Source organism: Harpegnathos saltator, unplaced genomic scaffold (assembly GCF_003227715.2).
Source record: "Harpegnathos saltator strain DR-91 unplaced genomic scaffold, Hsal_v8.6 scaffold39, whole genome shotgun sequence".
In the NCBI taxonomy this organism is placed as follows: Eukaryota; Metazoa; Arthropoda; class Insecta; order Hymenoptera; family Formicidae; genus Harpegnathos; species Harpegnathos saltator.
In genome coordinates, this window is record NW_020230194.1 from 644,409 (window position 1) to 665,462 (window position 21,054).

Genomic DNA, 21,054 nt, shown 5'->3' on the forward strand with positions numbered 1-21,054 from the left:
TCTTATCGCGCCGGCCTCTTTTCTCGTTACACCACTTGCGTCCTCCACTCGACGACGATAAAGCGCGCCGCAACTCGCGCCGCGCTTACGTCATCGATCGTCGCGAAGGGCCCTCGTCGCGCTGTGAGAAAAAGGAGGAAAAGGAAGAATTGTCGCCCGCGCTTGCGTCGCGACGACGCAAGATGATGGATCCTCTCTCGCCGCCAAGACGCCACGCGATCTCGAACAATGGCGAAACACATGGTCTATTGCGTTAATATTGCCATTGTCTGCCGCCGGTAGGCGCGGTGCAACAGCCCTCAGCGGTCGAGCTTCGATTCGCGTGAATAGGCCTCCCGGGGCAGCGGAAGCGCTTTGTGGCGTCAATTATTCCACTTCGGCATCGGGGCCACCGACATGTACCGACCGCCTCTTTCCCTTCCTTTCCCGAGGTGGCGGGAAAAGCGCCGCGAGCGCGAGGATGCCACGACGGGAGAGCAATAGAGAATAAGACAGAGAGAGAGGGGGAGAGAGCGTCTTTGACTGACGCGCGTCTCACTCGCGCGGCGAAATCCCGAAGTGCGTTTGGTTAATTAAGAATTTAATATTGTTCGCCGCGTTCCATCGCGGCGCCGGCGTTACCTTCGAGCGTCGAGCAGCACCAACGGCGGCGCCAACCTTCGGCTTTTTAATTCCTCGTGGAATTTTTAAATTTGAAAGAGCAGCCACTTCGAGAGCGATTTTGCCGCGAATTTTGCGGCGAGAGGCGAGTGGCGGAAAGGAAAGAGAGGAAAATACCCGCGATTCTGCTGCTGCTGCCGCTGCACTGATAGAAAAATATAGTTGAATTAACTATAATCTCACTATATTTTACAGTTCATTTTGGCGTCAAGCATATTTCTGTAGTTCGCGGGAACCTGCAAAATATAGTAGAATAAACACAAATATATAGTCAATGATTGTCTTAAATAATCGTTCAGTTACTTTTACCACATATATGGTAATTTCTCATTCACTGATATAGTGAGATTTAATATTCATACAGTTACATCTGTCGTCATTTAACAAATATCCTGGTGGTAATATTGACTATATAATAAAAGAGTTACTTTACCTACCATTTTATGGATTTGTATCCATACATAATAATTTTAGTTTAACCTACTATAATTCTCAGTAAAAATATTATATGGTTGGTTATACTATGCCTATATCGTAATTATTACCGATATAGTATGGTAATACTTACTACAAATATGATATTTCGGACTATAATTTAGTTACTGTATCATTACAGTTCCAAATATCATATAACTTTTCTCTCAGTGTGTGTTCTTCGAATTTCTTACAGCGAGATTTGGCCCGAAGAGCAGAGCGAGACAGAGTTGAGAATATCACGCGCACGAGTCGGGACGATTTTTCACAGTGAATTTGTTTAGAGCGAATTTCCTTCGCTCCGCCGAATCGCCGAGTGTGAATATGCTCGCTCGAAATTGAAAAGTGCCACCGTGTCGCGTAGGAATAATTTCACTGTAATTGAAACATTTGCTGACTCGTGTGGGGTCGAAACTCGCACTCCGAGCTTGAGCGAAATATTCATGTTTTATGATTTTAAGTGGCGGTAATTTCACCGTCGCTCCGAGCGGATTTTCGTTCCTTTCCAACGAAATTTCACTCGAGAGGTGGCCGGAGGGCCACTCGAATCGCTCGAATTTGACTGATCTTTTACTCGCGCAACGAGAACGAGTTCTCCCGAGCAATCACTCCGTGCCGTCGAGTGAATATTTTCCCGCGAAGTCGAAAAGTAAAGCCGACCGATCGAAAGTCCTGACGCACTCCAAGCTCTTCTCCGCTCCTAAGTGGCGGTGCTTTCACTATCGCCTCGCCCGTCTCCAGCGTGAGATTGCACTCAAAGAAATTTGGAGACCAAATCTCAGAGGGAGCGGATAATGGGAGCACCCTCTGGCATCCTTCGCGTACAATTATAAACGCTGCGAGCATTACGCTAATGGATCGCGCGACGCGATCGGAGCGTAACGCCGTTCCCGACTCGGTCGATTCATCACGCGCGCGTCATTACCGTCGGCGAACGGAACCGCCCTTCACTCTTCGCCACCCTCCCTTACTTGAACTTGTAACTTCTCGGCCGCTCGGGGGATCAGTGGCTAATTAAGCCATCGTCGTCTCAACGACTCTGACCGACGTCGGCTCCGTCTCTCCTTCGTCCCTTCTCCGTCCGTCTTCCTCCGAAAGCAGCTGCTTGGAGTAGTTTGCCCTCCAAGACGCTACAGTCGAGAGAATGTCCCCGAGGGGTGCTTAAGGCCGCTGTAATCGGTCCCGCTCCCACCTACCCCCGCCTGCAAAACTGTCCTACCGCACGTTATCGGCCATTATTCCCGGCGGGGAGCTCCTCGGAATTGCCATTTGAGGACCTTCGGCCGCGCGACGCACTTTCCTTCCGTCACATTTCACCCTCGCCCCGCACCCCGTAACTTCTTCTCTCGCCGAGAAAGAGAGAGATGTGCCACAATGTGAGCGTCCACGCGAACACGGCGATACGGGCTCCTTTATGGGGGCGCGCGTAGGCGAATTTTTCTCTCAGCATTGATTCAGGTCGTCCCTCTCTCTTTCACGAGGGAGAAAGTGAATCGCGAGACCCATCAGTAGCACACCCGGTCGTCAGCTTCTTCACCCTCGTAATCGGGATTTCGAGGTACAAAGATGGTGCACGAGAGAGAGAGAGAGAGAGAGAGAGAGAGATATACTTGCATGTTTGCGTGCTGATCAAAATTCACAGCGTGATAATTTTGTCGATTCATCCCTCCCTCGGTCTTTCTCACGCGACACTCGGCTGAGGGTTCATCATCGCGGGTCTCTGCCTCCAAGACGCGCGCTGTTTCATTGGCATCACTTGCCGCAGCAGTCCCCATTGAAACACCTCCTTCCGAGCGCTTTTCCACTTGTCGGGCATTGATCTCGCATCTCTCCCGCGCGAGCGGCCATCTCGCGCACCCTTAATCTCTCCCTTGCGTCTCTCCCCGAGCTATCACTCGGCTGTGCCTTCGTACACGACATCCGGCGACATCCTCGAGGCGCAGCTGCGACGCGAGGTCGCTCGCTCGGTCGAGTTAGCCAGCCGGCGATCGTCACGTCTCGTTTATCCGCCGTGGATCGCGAAGCAACCCGGCCGGTTGCTCGCGCAGTTTCGAGTGTCTCTCGACGCGCGAGCAGCCCCGCTGACTACTTGTATTATGCAACAATAAGGGCGTTAGAAACACAGGGTGGTGGTAGACGGCCGATAAGTGCAGGTTCAAAGGGCGTGTATTCAGCGAACGCGCTCCTTCTCTTCCTTCCTCTCTCTTCTCTCTTGAAACGAGCCCCTTTCTGCTCGCGAGACCGGCGACGCGATAAAGGCAGAGGAGAAAGTAGAGAGAGAGAGAGAGAGAGAGAGAGAGAGAGAGTGAGTGAGTGTGAAAAGTGCTCGACAGAACCTTCCGTTCTGGATTAATGTCTCGCTCGGGTAATTTCGTTACCTCTAATTAAGCGTTTGTTCGCACTCCTGCTCTCTTTCTCTTTTTCTTTCTCTCTCTCTCTCTCTCTCTCTCTCTCTCTCTCTTGCTCTCCTGCGCTCTCGCGCACGCGGAAGGGTTTTTTCTCTCAATGATAGATAATTATTCACCGTCGACGCGAAAAATTAATCTCGTTCGCGCGTCCGCTCGGGGATAATTGCTCAAGTTGTCTACTGAAATCGCCGCGCTCGTCGATGAATTTCCGACCCGACACCCCCGCCCCTCTGCCCTTCCTCTTCCTTGCGAGTTCGGCTTGTGCGGGAACTTGCGCGGGACGAGTCAGCTCTCGTGGGTGTATTTTTGCCGACGTCATGTACGTCATTCGCGACGCACGCGGAAATGCCAATAGATTTATTTGCTGATCGTGTTTGCGTCCTCGTTAGCATCTGATTATGTTTACTGCGATATTGGTTTTGTAAACACGCGTCTGGCGCGAGTAATCAATTTACGAATGAATTTCCAACGTCGGCGAGCCTCCCTCTTCCCTCCCTCTCCTCCTTTCTCTCTTTTCCTTTTTTTAACCGTTTTTCCGCGGATTCCGGCGGAATTTGCTGCGGCGTGATTCGCTCTCGGCCTGATTGACTAACCTTTTGGAACGGCACGTTGAAAAATTCGCTGAATTATCTTAACGCGCTAACGTCGCCGAGTATTGATTTTACAGTAGCACGCGTTGCCCGCCTATTGTTTGACAACGAAATCAATTGTGCGAGAGAGAGAGAGAGAGAGAGAGTGTGTATGTGTGAAAAAATGAATGAGTGAACGAGGGAGGGCGGTGGAAACAGCAGCGGGGGCTAAAAGTGAGATAAAAAGAGTTTCTCCCCCACAATAACTGTTTATTTTTGCGCGAATAAGGGTTGGAAGTCGACGTGTTGGCAGATGCGTCGATAAGGCTCGGCATTATTCGGCCTCGTCGCTGGATAACGAACGGACGCGCTGAAGTGCGCGAAAGTTTTCCGCCGCGGAAAACTCGGGCGGCCATCGTCGTTAACATCTGAAAATTAATTATCGTATTCGCGCGCCGTGTATAATTCCCTTGTCGTTGAGAGAAAAAAAGGAGAACTACTCACGAGCCGATCATTATATCGCTGGCTTTTGCCAGTGAGGTTACATTGTTTATACGATAATTGGATCGCCTTCGTCGACGTTCATATTCGGCCGGGAACACGTTTCATGTCGAGCACGTTTTAGCCGCGGTTCATTTCGCGCTTTAATACGTTAATTAATTGTCCCACGTGCGCATTGTCATTGGGACAACGCTGGCACCGCGGGAGAAACCGGTGTATTCGGTTCATTTGTTGTACGTGGGAAAGAGAGAGGGGGAGAGAGAGGGGAAAAGATACGAAGAGAATGCGAGAAACAGCGTTTCCCCCGCACGGAAAAATTTGCATGGAAATTGCGCGGAGATTTTCGCGCTATTCGACGCGAGCGGAGAAACATGCCCGAGCGTTAGATTTTTCATACACTGAGAGAAAAGTATATGATATTTGGGACTATAATGATACAGTAACTAAATTATAGTCCAAAATATCATACTTATAGTAAGTATTATAATATCGGTGATAATTACGATATAGACATAGTATAACCAACCATATAATATTTTTACTGAGAATTATAGTAAGTTAAACTAAAATTATTATGTACGGATACAAATCCATAAAATGGTAGGTAAAGTAACTCTTTTATATAGTCAATATTACCACCAGAATATTTATTAAATGATGACAGATGTAACTATATGAATATTAAATCTCACTATATCAGTGAATGAGAAATTACCATATATGTGGTAAAAGTAACTGAACGATTATTTAAGACAATCATTGACTATATATTTGTGTTTACTCCACTATATTCTGCAGGTTCCACGAACTATAAAAATATGCTTGACGCCGAAATGAACTATAAAATATAGTGAGATTATAGTTAATTCAACTATATTTTTCCATCACTGTACGTTGTCGTTTCGTTTCCGCGACGAGAGCGGCGTAATTGTGTAATAATAACAAACGTGCGACGCGATGCAACGACGCGGTCACCGCGCGGTGCTAACGTTCTTTTTCTCCTGTCGTCCGCGGGAACACACCGGGGGATTCCCGCTTCTCCCGTTCGCTGGAGAATCGCGTGTAAAAACGCGGAAGATTTGAATATTTTCATTAGCGGTGCACGCGAGTTATACACTTCCGTCGAGATAAAACTTCCTGGGGATGTGTCGGAGGGAAGTGCGCGCGCGCTCGCTCGATCGACGGTCGTTCGCTCGTTTCCACCCTTGCGGACGTGGATAAGAGGGTTGGAACGCACCCCTGGGTCGGTAAGCGTGGATAACATAGGGAACTGTGCGAGCATCGCCTTCGCTTCGCTGGAAAAGCGGGAAAACAGGATCACGTATCCGAGGCTGATAACGTGCGCTGTTTCGTCGCCGCAGCCACGGTGGATAAATTTCAGTCGGCCTCGCGCATCGTTTGCGAATAAAGAAACTCGCGATCAACGGCAGGGAGGGGGGGGAGACACGATTCTCGCGCGATCGCACTCCCTTTTTCTCCTTCTTTTTCATATCTCGCGCGGGAAGTTGCTAAATTGCAATTTAGCTCTGCCGAAACAATCTCCAGTGCTAAACAACGTTAACATCGTCATCCAATCCATGAACGCGGCCAATGGCGGACGCAAATGAACGTGAAGTTGTCTCTTGTTGTTGCAGCAAAGAAGCAAAATGGCGCTGCTCTGCGGACGAACAGTCTGGGCTCGGGCGCGAGGACGCCGCCGTTGGAAAGAAAAAGCAAGTTCTCGGCCCTCGGTAGACTCTTCAAGCCTTGGAAATGGAAGCGGAAAAAGAAATCGGATAAATTCGAGGCTGCTTCGCTGTGTAAGTAAAAAAGTACGCGTGGTTTAGAGGAGGCGCGGAACGCGCGGCGGATCTCCCGCGTTATCGCGACGTCGTCATGTTATTGCAGATAATCCGCCGTTGCATCTTAAAGTGACGGGCTTTGCTCAATCCCGCGTATCTACAAGAGAAAAGAAAAGAGAAACATTTAAACGCACTGTCGCGCGCGCCAAGTCAATTATTTACGAGCGCGAATGAATCGTGTAATCTAGCGCTAACCTAACCTAACCTAACCTACTTACTGGTTCCGTTTCCACTTATCGCGACTTATTCTCTTGTTTTCACGCGTTATGGAGGAGAAGGCACCGCCGTAAGCGAAGCTCGGAATTTTCCGCCTCCCGCGACCGATCTCTCTCCTGTAGGAATTCTCCGATATCGAGGATTCGTCTGAATTGTACGACTTTGTTATTGTCGGCACATGGGCCGACGATACGGGGAGACCTAACCTCCGAGGGCGTTAACCTCCGAGCTTTGTTAACGACTGCGGTGCGTCCGACTGGTACGAACAATGTGGTTGACGTGCGCGTTGTCTTTGCTTTGTGCGTTAACAGCGCTCGAGAGAAAGATCTCGGTACGTGCCAGTAGAGACGAGTTGGTGCAGAAGGGGATACTGCTGCCCGTGATACGATCGACATCGTTTCCCGAAAATGGTGAGTGTGCACACCCGTTTCCCTCTACTGTCCGTTGTGACAGAATATACGTAAAGGATGAGGAAGATGAGAGATGAATGCGATGCAACGAGTGAGAGCCGAGCGCGAGTTTTCAGCCGTATAATGTCATTAATATTAAAACAGCATTTATTTCTTTCCCAATTGCACAGCTTTCTGTACTATTTCATAATTTTTCATACTATTTCATACATTTTTATACGCTTTATTTTTTATTTTTATACACTTATAAAGCAGTATTGAATAGTGCAAAAATAATTTTAATTGTTATTTTATTATATTTCATTTCATTCTAATTATATTATTGTGTTAATAATTTATCATCAAGTAAATAATTCATTTTTTAATAATGTAAGAAGAACATGGCGCTTGGCACACTGCTCTTTGCATTTGGCGCTCTCGTTCCTCCTCGCTCTCGTCCGCTTCGATTTCGTTCCGGCGACTCGCCGGCGTCGATCGAAATTCCGCCGTATCGACTCGACATTTTTCCGTGCCGTCGGCCCCCCTCCCTCCCCCTCGGCCGAGCGGCGGCAAATATTTTCTGATCGGTCGACGCGACGTGAAATTCGGGGCTTCCTCGCCAGACGGGAATTTCCGAGTCCGCTCGCGCGACTCGCCCCCTCGTCGTCGCTGGCGAGAGCCGCCGCAGGAAACGAGAAGCTGAGTGCCGCCGCCGGCGTCGGCTACTTCTGCCCGATGTCGAAGGTCGTAATTGCGTTTGACACTCGTTAGCGTGAGTTTCCAATTTCCGTAGCTCGCGCGACCAGCCGCCGTTTTCGTCAGGCGCGCGTGATTCAATCGCGGGGCGTAGTCGCGTGCCGCTCATCGCTTATCGTTCGTGTACGTTACCGTTCTCGCACAGATAGCGGCATAGATAACATCGGGCGCGGCCGTCGACGTTATCGCGTCACGATATGAGAGCGATCCCTCTTACCGACGAATTGCCGGGGAATCCCGCTTGCGCGGCTTCGCGCTCTGTTCGAACGTGGTGTTAGCTGGCTCGTTCGACGCTATAGCGGCGGATGTTTGTCTTCTTCTTTGTCGACTCTCTCTCTCTCTCTCTCTCTCTCTCTCTCTCTCTCTCTCTCTCTCTCTCTCTCTCTCTCTTTCTGTCGCTCGTGCAGTCGTCTAAACGCGCGGAAATTGCGAAAGATTCGAGGCAGGTATTCGCGTTTGATTTTCCAGTTGCGACTCAAAGTCTCACAGGTGTCCCGAAAATACTCGTGATCGATAAAAAACGCGTCCTCTCTCTGAGTTTCCCTTTGGTACTTCATACACTCAGAGTGGGAGGAGATTCGCTCGAAGCGGTTTGCGAAAATCTGCCGGGCAGAGACATCTCTAGGAAAAACTGACCATGAGGCAGAAACGAGTCAGCTTTCAGTAGGGACTTCAGCAGGTTTTACCTGGGCTACATCAGACTCACTGTTGAATCTCAAGTGAAAATATTCACCGGTCGATTCGGACAGCGAGGAATTCGCTCGGCGAACAAGCGAACACTCGATATCGCTTCGCGTTTTCACTCTGAATAATTCCGAGAGTTTAACACAGAATTTATTTACCAAACGTTAACAGCGCGTGGCCGCTCGCGGGCCCAGAGTTCCTCTCAATTTTATCGACATAATTTGATAATAATAATAATGGTAATAATATAATATAATAAAATTACACGTAAAGCTTACAGTTACAAACCGGCCGTCGAGAACATTATTTCAATTATTTATTATTTATTATGCAATTATGCTCGCAAATAGCGGACGGTTTTTTGTCAGCGCGCGTGTATCACACGCATACACACACACACACACACACACACACATACGTGCGCACACAATATTCGCGCGCTACTCTCTCAATTCGCGTCGAGAGACGCTTCTCCTTAATTTTAGCAGACGGCTCGAGGATCAACGAAACTTGTCGAGATACGCGCGGGGTGATTAGTACATCTTCCCTCGGTACTTAGCGCGTAACAATGGCGGGGCCGTTGTTACTACCTCCCCCCGGTCGAGAAGGAAAACCCAGGTCCCACTATTGATCCCGAAACTATTCCGCGAGTTTCGCCATCAGTCATCCCTCAACTCTCATCCAAACAATTCGAACTTTTCGAGAAAGGAGTCTCGGGCGCGCGCGCGGACGTACTCATTCCCAACCCCCGTAATTAAAGTATATCGCTCGCAGTCCCGCGAATTATTTGTCGGAAGTTGCGAAACTCGTCGGGTTGCCTCGGCGACGAGGGCTGGGGAACCGTAGGGCTATTTATCAACGTACGTCACCCCCCCTGCGCCGTACCGCGAGATACGTTATTTAAATTAACCGCAGAATCGATCGAGGCTCCGCCGAAACAGCGCACGCACGGCGATGTAAGCGGTGGCGAATTATCGAGAAGCAAAGAGAGAGAGAGAGGGGGGGAGGGGGAGAGGGGGCGAAGGAAGCGAAATATTTCTATCAGTATCAGACATCGAGGGCTGAGCATGTTGAAAAAACTTCCAACATCCTCGATCCCGCGGAATTCCTCGGCAAGGCCGAGGAGCAACGTTCCGCGCGAATTCGAAACGCCCGATCATGGTCGGCTGGCGCTTAAAGTTTCCGTTCGCTCGCGACGGCGAGCGTTATAAATGACACCCTCTCGAAGGCGGTATCTCGCGCTCGCGCTCGCAAACACGCTCCTCGGCACGAACGCACGGCGGCGGCCGGACGGGGGTTGTTGGCGCGTTTCGGCTTCCGCCGGCACCGGCGGGAATCGATCGCGTGTGGAAGCGCGTACAGTCGGCGTAGTTAGCGCTGAAAAGCGCGCTCCAGCCGTTGCTTCGGCGCCGCCGAATGAATGTCGAAGATCGCGGCTCAAGGCCTGCCCTCTTTGCAGAGACGATGAGCGAGTCGACGGACGCGCAAAAACCGCCGACGCCGCAGCAAACGCCGCAGCAGCAGCAGCAGCAGCAACAGCAGCAATCGCAGCAACAGCAGCAATCGCAACAACAGCAGCAGCCGTCCGGGGGCGTCGGGGGTGGCGCCGGGGGTGAGGGCACCCCCGCGGCGACCCCCACGTCCGGCGGTAGCGTGCAGCAATCCCAGCAATCCCAGCAAGTTCCGTCGGCCACGCCGACCCCGACGACTGCCAACCTGCATTCTGCAGGACCGCCCAGCAATCAACCGTCGCCCCATCCCTCGCCCCTCTATCCCGGGATACCGCAGGCCGGCCAGCCCAACGGCAGCACGCAAGGTAAGACGAGCACACGTATTGATATGCAAACACACGCGCCGGCGTGCGCGGCCCGAACTTGAAGAACGCGAGCCAGCACGCGCCTGGCAGGAAGCACCGACAAGTTTCTTCTCAGCGAGCTCTGGCGCTTCCTTCTTCGTCCTTCGTCGCCTGCCTTTTGTGATTTTGCTTACCTAAGCTCTGGCCCTAAGAAGGCCAATTGGCGCTCTTGAAATTCGGAAGCTCCTTCGTGTCCTTTTTCGACCTTGCCTCTTGCCTTTTGTAATTTTGTCTACCAAGCTGGCCCTAGGAAGGCCAATTGACGCTTTTGAAATCCAGAAGCGCCGATTCCTTTTTGACGTCTCTCATTCGGTCGGACGCGAGCTCTTCATCAAAGGCGAGAGGGTGAGGAATCTCGCTGGAGATCAGTCATCCGGGGGCGATCGTCGCGACGAGGAAGCCCGAGCTTTCGTGGAGTAACCCGGAATAGAGATTATAATAACGATGTAATAGAGAGAGACAGAGAGAGAGAGAGAGAGAGAGAGAGAGAGAGAGAGAGAGAGAGAGAGAGAGAGAGAGAGAGAGAGAGAAAGCGGACTGATCAGCAGTTTAGGGTTGAATTTGGAATCGCGATGGCACTGCGCTTTCGGAATTATGAGAGGAATCGGCATCTCCGTGTCGGCAGAAAGGGAGGGAGGGAGGCGGAGAGTGGATCGATGGGCGGCGCAAATATCGTTGGCAATGCGAATTCCGATTTTTCCTTTCCGTCGGCAGAGCACGCTCGATATGGCGCAACGACGCTAAGAATGCGACATTGCGCTGTTGTTTTGCATTTCGCACGTCACGTGCGTCCTTCGCTCGGCCAAACGCGAGTTCTCGTTGAAGAAGAGAACGAAAAGTCTCGACCCACCGCTTTTATCCGGGACGTCCGTCGCGACGGAGGACGAGCCGGAAAGGGCAGACGGCAACAGCGACGATAGCGAGTAATTAGGTAGTCCTTGTCGAATTTTGGGTCGCGTCGATACTCTGCAATTTCGTAACCGCGAGAGAGGGGGGAGAGAGAGAGAGAGAGAGAGAAAGGACGTGGATCGATGTACGGCGGGAATTATCTTGGTGTAAATTCCAAATCTCCCTACCCATCGCGGCCGAGCGTGCAGAAATCCGCTCGATACACGACGCAGCGGTGCTAAGAATCAGATATATTACCGCGGCCAGACTATTATATGCAGGGCGACTGTACGGGCTGACGTAAAAGGACGATATTGGATTATTCTATTCGGTAAGGGGTGGGTTCCCCGTCGGGGAACGCAAAACGAACCAATTTACACGGCTACAGATCCTCGAGATCCGATATCGCGCTCGCGCACGGCCAAATAAATCGTTCTATTTCCGCCGTTTCGCTTCGGTTTTGCCGTTTGTTGTATAATGGAGACGGCAGACATTCTGGCTGCGCGCTGCGAGCAACCCGAAGCGACGGTGTGAGTTATTGCCGTGTTCGACCCTCGCGCCCACCTCGGCGCACGAACATTTGCGATCAGCGTGTTAACGCGTCTATTCGCGTAACGAAACCTAATTATCCGCTCGTGTATTGACAGACGCGTACCTGGCCCGCGCGATCCGCTGATAACTCGAGCGATGCACACGCGAATGATAGGCGCGCGCGTGCGACGTACAAACGCTCCCGTCGTGCCGCAATTTCCGCCTCGCGGTTTAGCGGTTTTTCAGCAACTTCGATACTTTCCGCTGCAGTTTTATCCCGACAGCGACCCTTTGCATCTCCCTTGGATCCCTTCCGCGAGATCGGTTTCCCCCGAGTCTTCGACCGGCCGCCAGTTGAGAAAAAAAAACACGATCAGTCTCGCGGAAAATTGGTTGTACTTTAGTAGGCTTCATCTAACTACATCCAACTATATCCGCTCGTTGTTCCGGCAAGAAAGGAAAGATTTATTCTCTTCTCAAGGATATCGTGTCATGAAACTTGCGCTTTCTATGCGCAGAAAAAAAGAATCGGAAGAATCGAAGAATCGAATTTTTCTTTCAATTTAATATTTTTGTTTATTCTTGTATATTTTTGTATATTTTTGTTTAAAGCACCAGGCTGAGTAAGATTTAAGCATTTCAAGTAAATTTGACGCTCAACCCATTTGCATCCGCAAGCAGGATAATCCGCGCATAATGATCGTCACTTATCACCAGCCGCGGAATAATACGCTCGCGACGACGTTCACTTTTCGCGTGAAATGATGTGCGTTAAGGGGACTGGAGGGTCAGATTGCTGAAAAATCGTGTTTGTCTTTGATAATATTTTGTGACGAACTGAATAAATGTGCGAGAATGAAAATTTTAGGTATATTTATACGACATATGAAGAGCAGAAAAATTTTGTTTATTAACAAACACTTCAGCTATATATATACGATATATATAGCCGAAATGTAATAAGCTGTCCCTTTTTCCACGCAAATTTCTGTGATACTTGAAACAAGCAACATATATATTTCCTTGCGCGTGTGTACGGCGATACTCGTTATACGAGAATGATAGCAATCCTCCGCCCTCTGGAATCGCCCTCTAACGCGTGATTACACAGTCGCAAGTACCGAGCACTCTTTTTCCCAGTCGTCGAGCGTGAAGTCTGACCCGCTCGGCCGGCCAAACGCGACGAACACACGCGAGAGTTCAAGCGAGAGGGTATCACTGTCACGCGCGCGCGCGCGCCCGCGGACGCGCTCTCGATTAATTGTAAATTACATGCACGGCGGGAGGGGGTAGGGAGCATTGTGTATTTCCCCTCGGTAAAGCCGGCCGGGTCGTCGCTGGTCGCGTAATGAGCTCCTCTCTTATCGTCCTCGGCACCTAAAACGCTCGCGCACAACGGTGTAAGCATAAGCGATGACCTAATTACGGGACGCCGTGCGCCGGAGGTAACATTAACGGGTTACCGAGTACAATCGCGGCGCCGCGTACGACCGATTAAATTCCTCGACGAACCCGCGCCCACCCACAGCATCTCCTTCTCGGCCATGTCTCGCGCGCCGTTAATTAAAATAATAAATTCGAAGCCTCGGGCGATAACGCGTGCTACATGCTGCCTTCGAGCCGACCTCTCGCTTCCAAAAATCCTCACCGAGGAGGCCGAGGCTTTTTCTCGTACGTCGACGAGTCCCTCTCGCGTCTAGACGAAGAGGCGATCCGTTTTACTCCGCCGAGGTTCGCGAAAGAAGAGCGGGTCGAAAATTTAATCGGGCGTTTAACACGATTTTCTTCCCTCACGCGATTATCTCGTCGAGTTCCGTTTGTGCTCGCCGCGCTGACACCGTTACTCGTTTTGACTATTATTAGTCCAACGCCTCATACGGCAAGATATAGCCGGGCTGACCTGGATCTGCCGCCGCGTTTTCGCAAGCTTGGCACGTTTAATGTATTTTTAAGGTAAATTGGACGACAACCTATGGAATAAATAATGACGCACGGTCGTGTCAAAATAGAAGGGGCCAATTTCGCCCGGTGATATAATATTCCTCCAAACTGATATCGGGTTTCCGGCTCGCGGTATATAGAATTCTTTTCCGATCCTCTCTCTCTCTCTCTCTCTCTCTCTCTCCCCTTCTCTCTCTCGTTCGCTCGCTCGCTCCCGCTTCTCCACGAATCTGCTTAAAATTCTGTTATCGATAGCTCGGAAGAGCGGACGCGAAGAGTTCACCGTTGGCTCCCCTGGAATATTGGATTCTTTTTGCTTTCTCGCCGGAATATACTCGCGGTAATGCTCGCGCAGAAATATCGCGAGAGCTTCTCGCGTCGGACGGAATTCGCGCGAGTCGCGTGAGCGCGAAAAGATGTAACGTCGCGCGTTCTTCGGCGCCATAAATCGCGCGAAATCCAAAGCATGATCATCCTCATTCCCCGCAGCGTGTCACACATTCCACATCTAGAAGCGTGAAACGAGTACGGATAAAAATAGAGGGTCGGGCAGGGGGGAGGGAACAAAGCGCATGCAAATCGGCTTTCGCGAGCAATCCGATTCCTCGGTGGTGTGTAAGCGCTTGACGTATCGCAAGGTTATCGGGTTTCTTCGTCGCTCTAAACCGAAGCCATAAAGAACGCGTTATCACCCGACCGCGTAATGCGATCTCGCGAGGCTCCTTCGCGGCCATTCGCGGCCACTTTCGGCTGCAAACTTGACAGAAACTCGCGTTTTCGACCGATCGGTCAGCGTGGACTCACCGCGCAGGGTCAGACTTCATCCAACTTCACTCCTATTGACTCCTAATTTGTTATATCTCAGGTTTATGTTTTCTAGACCTATGACGCGAACTATTCGAATTCGAGTCGAATCGATTCGATTCGAATCCGAATCCCTATGATTCGAATCCGAATAGTTCGAATAGGAATCAAATACATTATCGTTTGTGTGCATCAGCTACAAACTACGGGCCATCTGGACCTGTATGTTTGAACCCTTAACTTGTAATTCACTTAACTTATAATTAATAACTTGATTATAAATTACTTTAATTATTTAAATATATATTTTACTTCAAGACGATATTACAATATCAATATTCCCTTTCATATTAAAATCTTCCATCATTATTTGCATGTTTAATAGTCATGTTAAATTTTTTAATGATTCGATTCGATTCGAATTCGAAATGAAATTTCATAGATTCGAAGGTGTGCACTGCCTCAGCGATAAGAAAACAAACCTCTCGCGAGAAGGCCCAGTCTGCGTGTACAAAAGTCGGTGCGAATAAATAATATCCTTTTCTGCGCAGCCAGCAAGGGGGTAGTTACAGTCGCGAGAATATTGTCATCTCAGCACACCTAAGGGTGCTGTCCTTCAAATTACGCGTTGGTATCGATCGCAGACCACGCAGGACTTCGCCGCGTCGCGTCGCGGCGCGGAGACTTGACAGCGCGGATATTATACGTCTCGATCTGCCGCACGGATATTTGTCATATGAGCTTCCCGCTACTCGCAGCCAAAGCCTCGCTACCTGTTGCGATTCGGATAGTTTAATCCGCCGCGGATTAACGAGCGACCGCCGACAGGTGCGAAATAATTCGGACACCCCGCCGCGAAGAAATGTACACCCGGATATCGCATGGTTCTTCTCGTTCGCACGCTGTTCCGAAAACTACGAGAGCGACCGACGCAAGGCCGTTAATTAACTCGCGCAAACACACATATGCTCGGAAAGAGAGAGAGAGAGAGAGAGAGAGAGAGAGGGAAACGCACGATATCGCCGGGGGTAAATGACGGCGGACTTTGCAACACCCGATAGCGGGCGGGAAAAATACGACACAATAATCCCGCGTTCTTTCCGCGATGTTTTTATTCGACGCGAGGGTATCGCGACGGAGAGATACATTTTTGTCTCTCTCTCTCCCTCCCTCCCTCCCTCTCTCTCTCTCTCTCTCTCTCTCTCTCTCTCTCATACATACACGCACGCGCTCACTTTTCGGCTTTCCCCTTTTCGCGATCGCACAACTCCCGCCTTGCCCGCCGTTACTTACTTCAAAGGGAAGTGCAAAACCATGCTTTCAAAGATATTTCGCTTGCAGTGGGCGTAATATTTCAGCGGGGGCGCATCGGGCGCATTTTTCTCGCTCGCGCGTCTCACGGGTGCATTAGGTGCAATGAGCCTCCAGCAGCTGTTAGAGGCGACAGGTTATTCCATGACGGAGAATCAAGAGCTGACTGCCAGGCTGCGGCTCGTTAATTCGCGGGGAATGCCGCGATGACGATGACGATGACAATGCCGCGAGATTTAGGGAGAGAAGAAAAGGATCGCTCGAATTAACGCGACGATGAACGAGAGCGAGGGAATCGACGAATCGACATTTTCGTCGAAGGGAAGGGAACTTTCGCCTCTTTCCATGTCGAAATTCCGCTTTTCGGAAGTACAATTCGATTAACATAAGCAGAATCTCGTGTCCCCGAAGCCTTCGAGCGATCCTCTCCCCCCTTCCCCGCGTGGAGTTGCGGAGTTTCGAAGCTCCAAACGCGCGAACTTCAGCCGTCGCTCTCGCGAAGTCATTAGACGCGGAATTGGACGCGTGTAACATCGCATAACGTGCGACGTGCGAGAGACAGCGCGCTGATAGACATTTGGGGGCGGGGGGGGGGGAGTTTTGGAAGGTGCTCGATTTCGTGCGCGCCGGTGACTGCTCAGTCGTTGCGTTAAAGCCTTTACCGGTGACTTATAGAGCCACGAAAGCTGTATCCTCGAGGGGCCGGGATTACTGCCGGTCGTCATAGCTCGCGCTCGATAATGTATCGGGGATTTACCGCAGGAGGGCTTGAATAATGGCGGACCCGCGGAATTAATGCTCGCGCGCCGGCGGCTGCCTCTCCCCGGCATCTCGCGCGGCATATTTGCCGCGCTCGCTGGCCGAGCACCTTTCTTAGGGTCGATCCTTAGGCGCGTTAGTCCGACGTGTCAAAATATTATCGGTCCCTGCGCGGATTCCCGTCGACGGCGACAGCGATAAATCCGCAATAATTCTCGCGAAATTCACCTCGTTCTGTGCGCGCGAGCGCGCGATGTTTTATTCACGGCGACCCACGCCGGCCGTAGAGGCGCGCGAATGAAAAATTAGTCGTTTATTCGTCTCTGCTCGTTTCGTGATTTTCGACGTTTTTTCACGTCCAGTCGCGTGACAGTCCGCGCTGTTTGACGAACAATCGACGATCCCTCGGGACGACACGCGATATCGCAATGACGTGGGCGGTCCTGAAGTTCCACGGGAATTTTGTCCTCTTTCGCGTACGCGGGTGAGAATTTCCTGGCACATGTTGTCGTCTGCGGAATCTCGTGACCGAAGAACGTTTCGAGCCGTAGCTCGTCTCTTAATTTATTGTCCTCTCGTTTCATATATCCGCTATTAATACTTCAGACACTCAAATTTGATATCGCAAAGTTTGTCATGTTTCGGACTACTCGTGTTCCAGAAACTGAGATCTATGTCAGCGATACAGATTAAATGTAACAAGGTAGAATATAACAACACTGGTCTCTCTCCGATATAAAGATTCGAAATCCCGTCGCGAAACGCGTCGACGAAGCTCGAATAGAACTCGCGACGCCGGCGTCGCGCCGGTCTTTTTCGGAATTGTCTTGAAACGCCGTCGGGCATCGGAGGATGCGAATTACACGACCAGGCCGCCGACGAACTTAAGGCGGGGCCAGGGCGACACGAGGGTGCGAGAAACAACGTATACGCGCCGCGACTCACGCGTCGGCATTATGCGCTCCTCGTTTGTCCCGCGGGCAAGAAACATGGGCGCAAACGGCGATCGATACGTCCCTGCGTGCATCGCGCCGACAGCCTACGAGGAGAGGCTCTCTTTCTCTCTCTCTCTCTCTCTCTCTCTCTCTCTCTCTCTCTCTCTCTCTCTCTCTCTCTTTCTCTCTCTCTCTCTCTCTCTCTCGTCTCTCGTCTCTCGCGTCTCGAGCCGGATTCATCAGCAAAAGGATGGAAATCGCCGAGAAAGAAGCCACTGATCGCGCCGACCGCGACCTCGCGCCGCTCGAGACTCGAGCGATTTCCTCAATCGTGTTAAAAAGTTTACTTTGCATTTCTCTTGGGGAGTCCGAGGGAAAAATGTGTATTTTTCAAATTTAACCTTCCATAACTCAATTTGTTTTTCGTGAGAATAAAAAAGTTGTGTAACGTGAAACTAGCAAATATTAACTTCCGGATATAAATTGGCAAGTAATTTACAATTTTTCGAATTCTCTTTTATCACTAAAAGTGACTCTAAAAGTGGCTTACAACCAATCAGGAAGCTTATAAGCCACTTTTAACAGTCACCTTTAACGATAAAAAAGAGTTCAGAATATGAGCCAGAGATTTTATCCTAAAAAAAAAAAGAAAAACTGTTTGTAACTGTTTCTGCATATCTGCATATGCGTATATAATTTAAGTTAAGATTATCGATTATGTCAGTATGTAACAAAGTTACATGCATGGCTACATAGAAGGTTAATGGCGCGGATAGTTTGACGAACTCTCTCACGCGGGAGTAGCCGAGAGACGAACGCGCGGCGTTCTTCGTCAGCCTCGGAGCGCGGCGGTGAGGAATTTTCGGCCTCAGAGCAGCTCTCCGCGGCTGCGCGAGGTAGCCGCGAGGCGATTCCGCGGGGAAAACGGCCCAAGTTGTTTCCAGCGGAAGAGTTGAGAAATATGCCAGGAGTTCGCGTAAATTGTTTTTTTACAACAATCGCGACACGGCGCGGCGGCCGGGCGAGGTGGAAAAAAAAGTAGGGCGCCATTCGTTCAGCCGGAAGTTTCCGCCGCGCTGCGGCGGGCAATATATTTTTTCATTCTCGAGTCGAGCCAACGCAACTCGCGACCGCGGCCCGACTTCGGCCGTGCGCGCGTCGATAGTCGCGCGCGCTCGGATTCGATTCAGCTCGCGAAACAATCGCTATCGAGCGCGCCAGACGATTGCGACGAATCGCTCGTCTCTATTTGCGAGTGTTTTCCTTATGTGTATTTTCAGTGCCGCAGATTCGTACGGATTTTGTTCCCGCCTCCCGTCCTCCCCCCGTTCCTCTTCCTCTCTCTTTCTCCTTCCTCTTTCTCTCTCACACGCGTGTGCACGCGACGAGCGAGCGAGCGGCGAGGTCACGGAGAAGTGGCGTGCGGATATTAAATTTCTAAAAGTGAAACGTGTACCGCTTGTCGACGTAAAGCGTCAATCGATACTCTAAACGTCTGAGACATCCAATCTTGGACGTCGACGGCATTGGGCGATCTTGTAATGGACGCGTGGGTCTCCTTCTCCCTCTCTCTCTCTCTCCCACTCATTCACGTCTGACACGGCGAAAGAGAGAGAGAGAGAGAGAGAGAGAGAGAGAGAGAGAGAGAGAACGCGCGAGCCGCGCTCAATAATTCAAACATCGAAAAACGAGGCGCATACTAATGCGCATATCTCGCTGGGAAAGCGCTCGTGTTTTTGCCGTCTGTGCTGTGCGGAGTCGTCGTCGTCGTCGTCGTCGTCGTCGTCGTCGTCGTCGTCGTCGTCGTCGTTGCAGTATAGTTTCCGTAACGTATAGGCTCCGTCTCTCTCGCAGAGCGCAAAGAGACGACGACGAGACAGAGAGCGAATGGGAAAGAGAGCGAGCGAGTGAGCGACAGGAAGAGAGAGAATGAGAGGTGAGGGAGAGGGAGAGAGAGGACACGCCGACGGCGGAGGGGTAGGAAGGAGAGCGACGACTTGCGGATCGATATTGACGCAGGGCCGTCGTGAAACCTTACACCGACGTTGACGGCGAAATTCACCCTCTCTCTGCGTGACGTGTCCGGGGCGCGTTACGTCCCCTCGGAATTTCCTACCGGTAAATTTGAAGGATCCCGGGATCTTAATATCGCTAGGAGCGTCTCTGCCCCCTCCCCCCGGCATGCACTCTCTCCCTCCCTCTCTGTCTGTCATGGTCCGCGTCGGCCATCGCATCGTCGGGATTTCGCGTCGTTAATCGCCGCGTTCTCGGAATAATAACGAGACGCGATGTCGTTACTCCGTATCAGCTGCCGCTTTTATTTCTCTCTCTCTCTCTCTCTCTCTCTCTCTCTCTCTCTCTCTCTCTCTTTCTCTCTGATGATTTCACCAATTCCGCGAGTTAATCGCGCGAAATTAAATGCGCGCGCGCGCGAATTACGCGCGTCTCAGCGCGGCGTGTTCGATAGACGACGACGACGACTCGCGCGGATGTCCGCTGGAATTTCGCCGAATATAAATTTCGACTTTTCACCGCGCGCGATCACTGCGCGACGCGCTGCGTGTTATCGCGCGGAATTATCGACAGCCATTCGTCAAAGCGATTTCGCGGCTGAGTTATGGGAAATCGATGTATCCTATACTTCTCCTCCCCCATCTTCCCCCTTCTTCGCTCATAACCGAGCTCCCGGGTATCGATATTCGACGAGATACGCACGGGCAACATCGGCATTCCGTGCCTTCGCGATCATTATTTTCTGGTCGCTGCAAAGTCGCTCCGCCGATTTGTCGTGCAGAGTGAGAGAGCGGAGGAAAGAGGACGGGGGAGAAAAAATTGCCAATCGGAAATGCAGAGTATCGCGACGCGGACGTGCCGACTTTATCGCATCGACGTGCCTGCCGTCGCGTGAAAGCGGGAAAAATTTACCCTCGCCCCCCTCTCACCCTTTTTTCTTTTCTCCAGCGTCTCGTTGCATTATTGTACCGGTCCGGTTACCGGCGAAGAGTTCCTTCCGGCGCTCTTACGCGCGCGCGCTATGTCGTCTCTGATCCGTCGGCGGCGAAGAATATTAAAAGAGCGCGAGAGAAAGGGATGGCGCGGGGAGGACAGGGAGGGTACGGATTTCGCCTGGCGATGAAAGTTGCGGTCGGAAAATGGAGTTTGGTTCGCGGGACTCGCCTTTCAGGGCCCATTAACGTAACGCCGGGGTGGTTTTAAGGATAAAGTGGAAAATTGAATCGCTACGATAACGGCGGGAAGATTCGCTTAACGTCGACAACGATTTAACCCTTTCGGAGCGCTCGCGCGCGGCGGTGAGGATGCTCGCTTGTGCGAGGGAAGTATAGCTGTCTGGCAAGGGTATTTGCATTCTCGATTGAGCAAAATCTATTTTCTTCCCCTCCCCCCCTCTCTCTCTCTCTCTCTCTCTCTCTCGCCGGCTCGCCTCGTTCCTTCGGTGTCTCCCGCCATGCAGCGGCCTTAAATAGGTGACTCTCGAACGATGAAAAATCGCACGAAGTTCGGGGCGCGGTCC

The 21,054-nt window shown here is 51.0% G+C and overlaps 1 protein-coding gene across 14 annotated transcripts in view; it reads left to right on the top strand.

Moving 5' to 3' along the window:
• LOC105189266 (phosphatase and actin regulator 4) overlaps nucleotides 1-21,054 on the top strand; it is a 354,456-nt gene that overhangs the window by 115,634 nt on the left and 217,768 nt on the right. For all 14 annotated transcript variants that reach the window (XM_025300902.1, XM_025300901.1, XM_025300907.1 and 11 more), the window contains 3 exons: nucleotides 6,247-6,411; nucleotides 6,981-7,079; nucleotides 9,958-10,314. In XM_025300902.1, the coding sequence (XP_025156687.1) occupies nucleotides 6,247-6,411; nucleotides 6,981-7,079; nucleotides 9,958-10,314 (621 nt within the window). The remainder of the gene's footprint in view (nucleotides 1-6,246; nucleotides 6,412-6,980; nucleotides 7,080-9,957; nucleotides 10,315-21,054) is intronic.